General features: G+C 28.6%; 1 protein-coding gene across 1 annotated transcript in view; it reads left to right on the forward strand.

Moving 5' to 3' along the window:
- LOC111626318 (sodium channel protein para-like) overlaps window positions 1-13,895 on the forward strand; it is a 303,413-nt gene extending 289,518 nt beyond the window's left edge. Inside the window, exon 7 of the mRNA XM_023369639.1 lies at window positions 12,899-13,895. Within this exon, the coding sequence (XP_023225407.1) occupies window positions 12,899-12,909 (11 nt within the window). The 3' untranslated portion in view covers window positions 12,910-13,895. The remainder of the gene's footprint in view (window positions 1-12,898) is intronic.
- The last annotated feature ends 405 nt before the right edge of the window (window positions 13,896-14,300 follow it).

Below are 14,300 nucleotides of genomic sequence, written 5' to 3' on the forward strand. Positions count from 1 at the left end.
CAGTGAACGGAATATTAGAGAGGCTGCGGCCGACGTTTTCAACGCGAAAACGTGTACGTCGGACGTTCAGCGCCGCTTTCCTGAAGGACTAGAAGTTTGGCAATGGTGTTTGGAATGTCGAGCGTGATTCCACTGACTATCCAAACACCATTGTCAAACTTCTAGGCTTATAGGAAAGCGGCGCTGAACGTCCGACGTACACATCTTTGCATTGAAAACGTCGGCCGCAACCTCTCTATTATAACCATAAATACTTGACAGAAATTTCTAAACAAAGTATTTTATTTTTGTCTATGAACAGGTTGTTTTGGATTCCAACTCTACAATTACCTCCTTTACACAAAGGCATTAACAATGGTTAAGTAAACAATGAGATATACATGCACGACAATCATACACAGGTCAAACCTTATAACTAATACTTACGTACTAACGTACAACTAAGGAAGAGGAAGGGTCGTAGAAGAGGATTGATAGATTAAGGGGAAGAAGGGAATACCTGGGATTAATCTTGCCTTCAGAAACTTTTGTGGGACACCACATTGCACTTATTATGGAGACTTTAGATGTCCTTTTTCTTGTTTTTTTTTTTGGCCTGATACCAATTCAGTATACTTCCTTGTTGTTATGGTCAGGATTCATTCTCTATGGATGTCTTGGTCTCTCACAGTCTCCAGTTGTCCTACTCGCGATCTAAAGCACTACCTGTTTTTGTCTGCCCTCCTCAAGGGCTCAATCCAAAACTCTCCTGTCTATTGTTTTCTCGGCCCAGGGCCTTAATTCTCTTTTTGTTTTTATGGTTCTCAGAAACGGTAATCCCACCTGAGGGAGGAAAGGGTTGGAAAGGAAAGTTTTAGAAGAGTTTGAGGACAAAGGAACAAAGGAAAAGGCTACAACTAACTTAAATTAATAAATACATATACAGGTAACCCCCATATAACACGGTAGTTACGTTCCAAAAAATTGCCGTATTATGTGAATCAAAGAACTAGTACAAAAAGGAGGGTTAGGGTCCAAAAATTAAAAAACATGTTACTATATTTTCATAATTAAGATAAATATCTTTATTAAAATTTTCTTAAGTGATACATATTAATATAGGCCTAAATTAAACAATGTTTTCTTTGTCATCACTAAAAGCACTATTAACCGAGAGCGTTTTATTTTTGGCAAGTTATCGTTATCCTCTGAGCATTTTTCTGCATTATTTTCAGATTCATGCTTTACCTTTGGAAAAAGTGTATGTAATTTTAGATTGCTTGCTTCTAGTTAAAAGATCTTTATAAATTTCCTTATATGGTGCTAAGTACAGTACTTATGGATTAAGGGAAAAACATCTGGCAACACCAGAAGCAGAAACGTCGAGATATGGCAAAATTGAAACAATTTTCACGAAGGACCATGTGTATGGAGACGAGAAAACAAAATTTACACACTGAAGTACTAACAGTTCACAAAAATAATAATTTTCATGAACTATTAGTACTTAAGTATGTAAAAATTTATTACATTTCATGTTGTACGAGGGTTTTACCCATTTCTCGAACCATGTCAGAGTGAATCCGTGCTATAAAAGTACCGTGTTATACGGGGGATGGTACCAATTCTCGAATCGTGTTAGAGTGAATCCGTGCTATAAAAGTACCGTGTTATACGGGGGATGGTACTAATTCTCAAACCGTGTTAGAGTGAATCCGTGCTATAGAAGTGCCATGTTATACGGGGGTTACCTGTATACAATATTATGGCCAACGGCTACAATATGCATGGATAATTTATAATTCATAAACCATATTTATAATTAATACAATGATAAATATTAGTCCAGATAGCAGATTCATTTTTCCAAATGAATTTTTATAACAATATAGATATAGTCATTTAAATTGCAGATTTGAAGATAGCAAAGAACAAATTGCTTTTTTGAAGTTTACCTTTCTTTACAAATATTCCCTAGCACTTTTGGATAACAAAGTCCATTGCCAAGAGACATACAAATGAATTAACTTAATAGTTGTCTACCTTCATTTGATTGCATTTTAATGATGGACTTGGTTATTCAAACTTCCTGGAGAAAAATTTGTAAATAAAGATGAACTCCAGAAAAGCAGTTCGTTTTTTTGTTGTTATAAATTCTGAGGTGTTTTTCATATTAATGCAAATTTAAAATTTTTGTAAATATCTTTTTTAACCTTCATTTGATATAATTATGCATTAAAAATGGAAATGAAATATAACTTAACTTTTCAGTGTGCTTTTTGCTGGTGTATTTGTATCCAAGAGTTAGCTTTATTCTCACCAATGCATCTGGGTTCCCTTAAGACTTGACGTTATTGTTCATCTTATTTGTATTTTATTAATTTAAGTATATATATGCTTATTTAAAACAGCTGAATGAAAAAGTAAATGTATATACTTTGGCTAATTCATTATCTTCATTCTTCAGGCATAAAGAAAAAGAATAGTTTTATCAGTTTGAATGGCCTTGCATTGGACATGAAGCAATGTCATAGACATTTATCAAATATATTTTTTGTTATGCCTAGAGATGGAAAATTATCTGGAAATGTTTACCTGTTTGTTTTTAAGTGCTTTGATAAAGCATTTTTTATATGTACTTTAGTTTTTTGTTGTGTTTAGCATAAGCGTTCTATCGAATGCAGCAATATTATTTCACATGACTAAACACATTTTTGTAGATATATAATTTAATTTATACATTTTACATAATAGTTTTATAAGTAAACAAATTAATATATTATTTTGATAATTAATTACATATAGTGCAATACATTGAATAATTTAACAGAAATTTTTGCATTCNACATAATAGTTTTATAAGTAAACAAATTAATATATTATTTTGATAATTAATTACATATAGTGCAATACATTGAATAATTTAACAGAAATTTTTGCATTCTGTTTTGTGCACTAGTGCAATATTCAAAATATAATTAGAAGTTACTTTTCATATTTATGGTCGACATTGTATTCAAGAGAATATTAGAAGAAATTGCTACTCTAAAAATTTTTAATACATACAAATATTTTTGGCAGATTTTAACATGGTTACTTTGAAATTATCTTTGACAAAATATACTTGCCAAAAACATTTATCTGTATCAAAAATTTTGGATTCTGTGAGAGTTGAAAATTATTTCTGAGATCAGTTTTACATGATTGAAACATTAAAACTCTATAGTTTTTTAAAATGGAAATTGCATGAAATTTGTAATAATATAATGAAAATANTTATGCATTAAAAATGGAAATGAAATATAACTTAACTTTTCAGTGTGCTTTTTGCTGGTGTATTTGTATCCAAGAGTTAGCTTTATTCTCACCAATGCATCTGGGTTCCCTTAAGACTTGACGTTATTGTTCATCTTATTTGTATTTTATTAATTTAAGTATATATATGCTTATTTAAAACAGCTGAATGAAAAAGTAAATGTATATACTTTGGCTAATTCATTATCTTCATTCTTCAGGCATAAAGAAAAAGAATAGTTTTATCAGTTTGAATGGCCTTGCATTGGACATGAAGCAATGTCATAGACATTTATCAAATATATTTTTTGTTATGCCTAGAGATGGAAAATTATCTGGAAATGTTTACCTGTTTGTTTTTAAGTGCTTTGATAAAGCATTTTTTATATGTACTTTAGTTTTTTGTTGTGTTTAGCATAAGCGTTCTATCGAATGCAGCAATATTATTTCACATGACTAAACACATTTTTGTAGATATATAATTTAATTTATACATTTTACATAATAGTTTTATAAGTAAACAAATTAATATATTATTTTGATAATTAATTACATATAGTGCAATACATTGAATAATTTAACAGAAATTTTTGCATTCTGTTTTGTGCACTAGTGCAATATTCAAAATATAATTAGAAGTTACTTTTCATATTTATGGTCGACATTGTATTCAAGAGAATATTAGAAGAAATTGCTACTCTAAAAATTTTTAATACATACAAATATTTTTGGCAGATTTTAACATGGTTACTTTGAAATTATCTTTGACAAAATATACTTGCCAAAAACATTTATCTGTATCAAAAATTTTGGATTCTGTGAGAGTTGAAAATTATTTCTGAGATCAGTTTTACATGATTGAAACATTAAAACTCTATAGTTTTTTAAAATGGAAATTGCATGAAATTTGTAATAATATAATGAAAATATATACAGTACTGAATTTTGCATTATATAAAATCTCTTATAGTTTTAACAGCAAAGATCATTAATATTTTATTTAAAAAGCGGTTATAAATAATTGTTATTATTACACTTCTGATCTTCTCTTTATCTGTCTCTATCTTTTTATTTATGCAATTAAGAATGTTTGAGATGTGTGTCGTTATTTTCTGTATTATATATTGAGTTTTTTTTTTGCTTATTCTGTATTTTTTATTCCCACCTTTCACTATATATGTTGCTTTTTTTTTTCTGAAAATAGTTAATAAATTTATTAATTATTAGAATATATTTATATTATATTAAATATTTAAATTAAAAATATTAATTTAAAAATTGCTAATATTTAAGGAGTGATTTTTTTTAAATGAATTTTTATATTGAAAATAGTAATTAAAATTAACAGATTTTAACTTAAAGTCAAAGTATTAAAGAGTTATTTAATAATAAAATTTATAGTTTTAGTGTAATTTTTGTTCTATAAGTTTTACAAGGATATTTTAAAATTATTTCTAATTTTTTTTTTTATAAAATGTGTTTTGTTAAGCATGATTTGATATGAAACACTCCTCGATTTATGTCATGCATGAATGTCCTTTGTGCCAAAGTATCATAAGTTCACCAACAGGTTATCTGAAGGCCATACTTAAACATTATTCAGTGTCCATCTATTATTTTCCTGCAGAGAGGGAACCGGAAGAGAAGCAGAAGTTCAAAGAAAAATGCATCAAACATTGCTTGAGATTTATTGATATCTTCTGCGTGTGGGACTGTTGTAACTGCTGGTTGTTTATACAAAAAATAGTAAAAATCATCGTCTTTGATCCGTTTATGGAGTTATTCATTACGCTGGCAATAATTGTCAACACGCTCTTCATGTCTATAGAACATGCCGACATGGATAAAAATTTTCTGGAATTCTTAAAAAATGGCAACTACGTAAGTGAGAGTCTATGCTTCTGACTGTGTTTGCTTGATGTTAGCACAAAGGCAAACATATAAAAATATTTAAACTGTTGCATGCGCATACAAAGATTTTTCTTCTAGAAAGCACAGTGTTAGAGTGAATCCGTGCTATAGAAGTGCCATGTTATANTGCCGACATGGATAAAAATTTTCTGGAATTCTTAAAAAATGGCAACTACGTAAGTGAGAGTCTATGCTTCTGACTGTGTTTGCTTGATGTTAGCACAAAGGCAAACATATAAAAATATTTAAACTGTTGCATGCGCATACAAAGATTTTTCTTCTAGAAAGCACATGCTATTTATGAAATTTTGCATTCATTTTGTATGTGGCACATTATGCTTTTAATATAAAAATATTTAATGTAGTTTGTAATCCATCATCAATTAAAGGAATATATTCTGCTTTAAAAAAATATATATATATAATATCTATATTGTATTACTTTATTTACATTTTTTTATTTTAATTTTGATTTAATCAATTTTTCCAGTCTATGTAAATTTTTATATTTTAAAATTTTTAAATACATTATTTGCTTCAAATATAAATATATTTTGCAAATTTTTATTTTTAAATAGTTGTATATATGATAGCATTTCAGTATTAACATTAAAGTGATTGAAATAACAATTAATAAAATGCTTAAAGCTTTATATTTTATAAATAAATATTATTTAATTGTATTAATATTGAAAAAATTTTATTTCTAATACATTAAAAATATTTTTTATGCAGATTAAGGCATTTGTATAGTATCTGATCTATGGACAATGGAATCATTTTGCATATTATCAATCAATTATTTCATTTTTAACTGAAAAAAGAACTTTCTCAGTTCTAGGATTACTTAACAGTAATAATAATTAATTTACAACTGCAGAGTTTTGCATATAATTAATTATCATTTGAAAAACTGTAATTTTCAATTACATTTAGTTAAATGTCTGTTTTTTATTTCTTTATTTAGTTCCAAATGAAATATTTTTTAAAACATACATACATAAACTTCGATACATACTCTTACATTTTGAAATTTATAGTTGTTATCTTATGATTCATAATTAATCAAATTATTTGGTTTTACTTATTTGTTTGTAACTATTTTAAATTATTTGTTTTTATCTATGAAGGCTTATTTAATTGAAATAGTGTACAAAAATTTCTTTCAATAATTTGAGCCATGGGTCTCCAACTTATGGCCTAAGGGCTAAATACAGTCCTTAAAACATATTTTTCCAGCCAACATATTTTATCATTAATTTTTGAACTAGTTCAAAATATATAAACTTTTACTAAATAAATAAATAAACCTTATTTATTTATTTAGGTATTTAGTTAGAAATATTTATTTAGTAATTTCAATTTAGCAGTATATTACTTTATGACAAAGGTTTCATAGCCTAAAAGACACTGAAAAACTGGATGGTTTTACAAGAAAAGCATCAACTATCATCTGTAATCCAGATAAAATGAACAAGTTTATTTTTATTTTTCTTCAACATTCTTTTACTCATGTGACTATCATCATGTGTTTAACGAGTCCAATTTTGTTTAAATTTCATTTTATGAATTTTATTCTATGTAACATTTCATAATTGAAAATGTCTATTAAAAATAGTAAAACATTTGTTGTTTGTTATAATAAATTTGTTCACTTTAACTGGATTACAGGTAATGGTGCTTTTATCAATTTCATAGCATCTTATGATTGTTTTATAAATGCAAAATCTCATCACGTCCATGAAGTAGTAAGTTATGTTTTCTATACACCTATAACATATTAATCATTAAAATTAATAATATCACAACAAAACGATTAAACTGAAATATATTTTAATGGATTATATGAACAACAGTTATGTATAACTTTCAAGTAGTTCTGAGTTATCACTCAAATAAGTTGTCTGAGTTTCTATAGTTGATTTATTAATATTAGTAATCAAGCATAAAAACTCAGACAGCTTATTCAGACAATAACTGAAAAGTACTTGAAAGCTATTAATGACCTAAATGAAGATTTATGCAAATTACAAGTTTACTAGAAAAAGTAATGTGAAAAATAAGTTACTTTTACTTTGTGAATTAAATTCTCAATGCTGTGTTGCAAATTGAGAACAGTGAAATGAGCAATTGGTCATATCCAAGCATAAGCTATTATGTTATTACAAGAAGACTGTGCAGGATGTTGACAAATTATTTTTGATGCTTGCTTTATTCATTTATTTATTTGAAAGGGAAATTTTAAAATGAATTATAACAGTTTATAAGAATATAATTAGAAAGTGTATTCTCTGTTACTACTATATTACTCTATCTTGTCTAAAGAAATGTAGCATTTGATTTGTGGAGAATATATTGCACTGATAGTAGAAGTTTAAGTTGTTGACACAACAGCATGACTCATCAAACCTGAAAACTTTCTAGAAAAATGTCAATGCCAACACAATATTCATTCCATTTTCTGATTTTTGTCAAAGTTTTATTCTCTATTTATATAAAAATTAGTTTAAGCATTATTGAAGGAAATAGTTTCTGCCTGAATCAGGAATACAATATATAATTAAAAATGAATTGTACATTTATCAAAATTAGTTGTTGAATTTAAATAAAAATGGCATGTTAGAATGGAAGTGATTGAAACGTATGAGTGTGTTAACTTTTAAAAGAAACAAAGCATAAATATGTAAAAGTTTGGCTGTTATGACAAATTTTTTTATATACTTATATACTATTACATAATTAGCACCTTTAGCTGTTTTAAATGAAATAAACATACAAAATTTCTGTAGACCATAAAACAAATAATGCAAATAAATCAAAACTAGAATCCAAATTAATATAACACAATAATCATAATATTCCAACAAAAGTTCATTTAATAAATTTAATGTTTACAACAATATTTTAATGGCCATCTTCAAGTAGAATGTTTAGAATGAACAAATAGAGAACATACTTCAAAAATAGAAAATTTTGGCTGTTGGATTATTTCATCAGAGTGCATGTGACAGTTTTTGGGATGTAACTAGAAATGGAATTGTGAGATCATGGTCGAAGATATTGTACCTTCTAATTGTTGGGATGTTGAGGCCCGCTCACTCTCGTTTAAGGATGGCCTAAAAAATAGATATGTTGCCCAAGTCTTTCGACTCGTTCGACCATCAGGACTGACACAGATAGGGAAAGATTTTGCACTCTATCTTGCTATAAAATTACCAAATTATAAAGAGGGCTTCCTCATTGATGAATGGGGAGGAGTCACAGATATGTTCAAAAGTAGCAGGGTTAATGTCCGGAGTCAATTAATTGAGAAAGTCAGCAAATGTAACTAATAAAGATTTACTAAATAAACTAAATCGATGAGATGCATAATTCAAAATACAAATATAACTTAACATAATAGAGTCTAACTAGAGTTACACTTCTAAATCGAGATTATGCTGCTAAACTGAGAGGAAGAGCTTACATCAATTTAAACTTGTTACCTTGACTGAAGGTCTAGAATGTAGTCTTCTTCTTCTATAGGATGAAGTTCCTTGATGAAGCTCTTAGATAGAGGAGGAATGAGGGAAATGCACAAGTGAGAATTTTTTCAAGAGTACTCTATTCTTATGGCAGGTTATTGGGGATCATTGACTGGCTTCCTATGGCAACGTCTCTTTGGTTTTGGACTGCTGTCGTTATTGCATCTCCTCTTCTGATTTCTCTCGACTGTGTGTCTCCTATGGCAATGCCATATTTCTGTTGACTGCTGTTGTTTATATGGGATATTTGGACTAATGTGAACTGCATCTCATATGGCAATCTATTCTTTGGATGACTGCCCCGAATGGCGGAAAAATTGTTCCTTTTATTGTAATTTCTGACCAATAGTGTTAAAGAATTTACATAGATAGATACTACATTTCTTTTAACCTATTTATATCTTGCATATCAAACAATGGTTTTATTTATTTTCTATATGTTATTTAGTTCCAGTATCATTACAGTTGTCCAGTTTATTCTATAAATTTGGTTTTGTTTTGTGTGTTACATATCAGTTTTTTCTAATGAGAATTTTTACAGATAATAGGCAATTATTTCTTATTTAAAAAGATTTGATAATCTTTTCTTCAAACCATGATTGGAAATTACAACTTTTCATATTGAGATCAGTTGCTGTGCAGGGACGTGCAGAAGGGTGGATAACCAGATGGTTTGATTATGATAAGGAATGAACTCTTGGAAAGGGAAGTTGATTTCCCTTCTTTCCGTAAAAAGTGACACTGTATCTTCCTTTGTTGTTAAAAACTTAGAAAAACTAGATATATTTCTCACACTAATTAACTAATAAAATTCCGAATCTCACAGAATGAATATAAAGTTAAATTATGTTCCATGTATACACATAAATACAAATGTATTTTATGATTGATATTGAATAAAACAAATACACAAAATATAATATATTCAAAGAATGACAAGTAAAATAAACACTGATTAATGAAATATATTGTAGAAGTTAAAATATGTAAATACAAAGTGGGTATGTCATTTTGATGTAAGGAGAAACAACAATCATTTACGTCCTTGTGTGAAATTTAGTTAACTAGAAATGAAATGAATACAAATTTTTTGTTTCAAAAACTCTTTGAGCATCTGTTCCAATCAAATGATCTAATGTTTTAAATGTTCTATTTTTGAATTATGCTGTATTCATTCATTCTAAAGATGAACAGTAACTGAAGGTGAGCAATAAAACATGATGGAAACATTAGTTTTACTAAACTGAATTCTGTTGGAATATTATGGTTACTGTGTTCATAGGCCTTAGCTTTTAATTTTAAGAAAAATTAAGGGTCCATAATTTACATTGATTTTTGTAAAAACTTTAAAAATCCATAATTTTATTATTTTATGCATTTCATCCAGTTTCTGTTTTTAAAGTCAAAGGTATCACTGACAACATATTCAATATTGTAGTACCCAAATGAAGAAAATGATGATAGAAGTATATGTATATGTTACTGTGAATGACTGATATTTGGAGAATGTTAACATTTTCCAGTGAATGTCATGTGACAGCATTCGCACAGTCATTTTGTGTATGTACGAAATATTTGCTAAATATCGTTATTTCTCACTTACACTGGCAAATGTCGACATTCAGCATGCCCTGATGATGAATGTTGAATAAAAATATTTTTATTACGTTAAGACAAAAATGCAACTGTTTAATATGTCAAAATAGGAGAAAGCTTAAGTAACAGCACATATAAATAAACTGTTGAACCTAAAATGAACAGTACATTCTAAATCATTAAAGAAAATAATACAATAATAAACTTACACATAAATTATGTGATTAACATTATACAATCTTATTTATTTCAACAACTTAAACTGTTATGGCACTTTGAATTGCACAAGAGTCCCTTGCGTTTACAACTGCATTTATTCGTGGAACACTTCTTTTTTTGCAATGACAGCAGGTATAGCCTTGCCCTCCACTTTTTGAATTAGCTGTAGCTGCTTCTCTCAGTAATATTTCTTGAGAAGAAATCTCATCTATGGAAAGTAACTTTTCTTTACAAATTACAAACTTATTACTTTATTACGTGATTATGAACTGATCTTGTTAACGGTGTCTTTTATTCGGATATCGCCGACACCTTACCGACGACCCCTCTCATCCTCCACCACTCGACCTGGCAAACTGATCCCCACATCACAGGATCAAAAGAACAAAAACGCCATCCAGTGACAAAGTGGGCGGTTTCCACCAAACCGTTGCTGGGAAAAGAGGTACAACCTTGTCCTACCTCTGGATACCCACAAAGGATTTGGCGACAGACTGTCACCTCTGTCGACATTGGCTTCTCAGGTGTCGTTTTGACCTCCACCAAAGCTTATCTGTGCTTGTCAACATACACAGGTGATTGTTTGAATGTATAATAATATAACCAAATATTCTGTCTTTCACCAATGTATTTTGTATGTGTTGACATTCTCTAATTTTGGTCTTTTACGGTGACATGTGTATATATATATATATATATACAGGGTGGGAAAGAAAGTCACTTAACATTCCTGTTACAGAATATAGGATGTACCCAAAGAATGTATTGATACATTGAGCTCATATAAAATGCTTAACTCAGTAACTGTTCAAGGTAGGTCAATAAACCCTTTCAGCAATCAATTCCTTGTGAAATTCTGACCCTAAATGATATGTCACGTGACCCTCTTTCTATTTACAGTTTTAGAGTCAGATTCAATTTGGCCACCATCAAGATGGCAGCTATGTGTGTAACACATATCAATCTGTTTTTCCCTTGGTCTAATGTGTTCTTGACCAGTGGCGTGTCGTCCATGTAAGCTATGGAAGCACCGCTTTCCTTGTATTTTCTAAAATATAAATACATATCATGCGATTATTTTCATATTTAATGTACTTTGAATTACTTAAAATTAATAGTTTATTATAAATTTATATACATGTGAAAAACAACGATAAGATTGCTATTGTACGAGTATATTCGAATATAAATTCATATATGCATATTTTCAATGGAAACATTGTATTGTCGAATACAGGATAGATTTCATGGCAAAATTATTTGAATGGTGTAAAGCAGCCAGATTACAGGTATTCTCGCATGTACTTTGCAGAGCACCAACCTCTGGCAGTTTAGTTCATGGATGCTACGCACCAAAATATCATATAATGCTTCCAACGATTCTATTCATTAGTCACTTGTAGGGAGCTATTTGACTGGGTGGATTGTTTTAAGAATTAAAAAGTAAAGAAGATTTTATGTTATTTTTATGTACATTTCTTTACAAAGCTATATTTAATTATAATTATATTGACAGATTTTCAGACATAAAATCTTTAAAAATTTTATTACTTTTAGATGTTAATAATTTTAAATATTATGAAAAACAATTTTCCGAAGTGAGTTTTAATTCTTTATGTAAATTTTATGGAGAATTTTTGGATTTATCTAAATTACATAGTGAATTGCTATATTTATATTCATGTCCAGACTATATTGGCAAATCACTCTTAGACATAAAACATATTATAATTAATTACAATCTGAACAAAGATATAATAAAAGAATCATTCATCATACTGGTGTGAGAATTAAGAACCTAATTACAAAATTACCAATATACTAGCAAAATTCAATTTAAAAACGAACGTTTTCTGCCGTCTTCACCGGTCATCCTCAGGTTCAATTCCAAGGAAATCTTGGAATCGAACCTGAGATCGAATCGAGGATGACCGGTGAAGATGGTAGAAAACGTTCGTTTTTAAATTGAATTTTGCTGGTATATTGGTAATTTTGTGGTTAGATTCTTGATATAATAAAAGAATTATGATTTAATATCATTAATATTTATGGTACCATCTACCAGTGTAGTTTTTCAACCATGAAGTGAATTCATACATTTACAAGGAACACTCAGTCAGAGGAAAGATTGTTGTCAATGAAACCTAATGAAACTGTTGCTTTCAATAGGAAAAGAGCTTTTAAATACTCTGATGGAATCAACAATGAGTGATTTTTATGATAAAGTAATTAATGACTTTGCAGAAAAAATTGTTGAATAGAGTTAGTTTATAAAAAATAATAAAAACAAGTATTTATATCTTTCTTTTGTGTCAATTATCTATTTTATAATTAAAATAAATGAACTGTTTATTCTTTATTTTTGTCATTTACAGTATTTGTTTAAAACTTTTATGGAAACATGGCTTCCCTAACATCAAATGTCACTGCTTGCCACTGTTCCTGACTTAAGAAAAATTAATAACATAAAAATTTACGTTCTTTTTTGTGTTTGATTTTATATTCTATTGTATGTTAACTGAAGAAGATTGTTAAAAAATGGTCGAAAACATTTTTATGTTATTAATTTTTATTTGCTGGATTATTAAAGGTGTGTTTTATTTATAATATACTTAGCCAGTTTAGTTTGTTATATAAGTATCCTGACATAAGTGAATTAACTTTGGGTACATTTTATATTCTGTAGCAGGAGTGTTAAGTGACTTTCTTTCCCACCTTGTATATATATTACTTCATGTATTGTTTCATAATTATTTATTATTTATATTCTATATTATTTTTATATTTCCAAATTTTAATTTTTTGTGTTTTCTTTTATTTAATCCTTCTGTATTATATTTTTTGAACTTGATATACAGTATGTTATTGAACACATAATGTTATTTTTGAATATTCTGTAACTGAGGAATACCAGTTAATTCTGATTGAAAACACTTTTATTCTAAAACCTCTTGCTTGAATTTCAAAGACAATTAATGACTTATTGTAGTGATAAATATGTATAGTTTTGTTTAAAAAAATCAGATATATATATATATTATATATATAAAAACTTGCAAGTCTGAACAAAGTGATGGATAAAACTTTACAGGATAATCAGTTATTTAGCTTAGTTTACAGTAAGAAAATGGTAATTTTTGACTATCAGACAGATGCATTAACAAGTTGCAGAGAAAAATCTTTATTTCAAAGTATTCAGTTTAAAGTCTAGTTAGCACTATAGTAATCCAATGATTGCCTAAATATTCGGGCTATAATATGGCTGTAATCAAATAATTAATAAAAATAAATTTTGTACTAGAGGTAAGCATTAGGTGCCATCTTTTTTCTACATTAATAATTATAATTTAATAAATAATTTAGAACTTTATGGAGGAAAATAACTGATCCATGGCAGGGCTTGAACCAACAGCCTCCACTTGCCATGTGGTGCGCTACCAATTGCTCTAACCAGATCTCAAGCCAGCCTTCACTTCCAGAAGTATTTAAATTTCGATATAACCCTACTTCTGGAAGCAAAGGCTGGCTTAGGATCCGGGTAGCACAATTGGTAGTGAACTGCACAGCAAGTGAAGGCTGTGGGTTCAAGCCTTGCCCCGGGTCAGTTATTTTCCTCCAGAAGGTTCTAAATTATTTATTAAATTATAATTATTAATTTAGATAAGAGATGGTGCCTAACACTTACCTATAGTACCAAATTTATTTGTATTAATTATTTGATTATAGCCATATTATAATCCAAATATTTAGGCGATCATTGGACTATTAAATTTGTCA

Source organism: Centruroides sculpturatus, unplaced genomic scaffold, assembly GCF_000671375.1.
Source record: "Centruroides sculpturatus isolate CEXI.00-Female unplaced genomic scaffold, Cexi_2.0 scaffold322, whole genome shotgun sequence".
NCBI lineage: Eukaryota > Metazoa > Arthropoda > Arachnida > Scorpiones > Buthidae > Centruroides > Centruroides sculpturatus.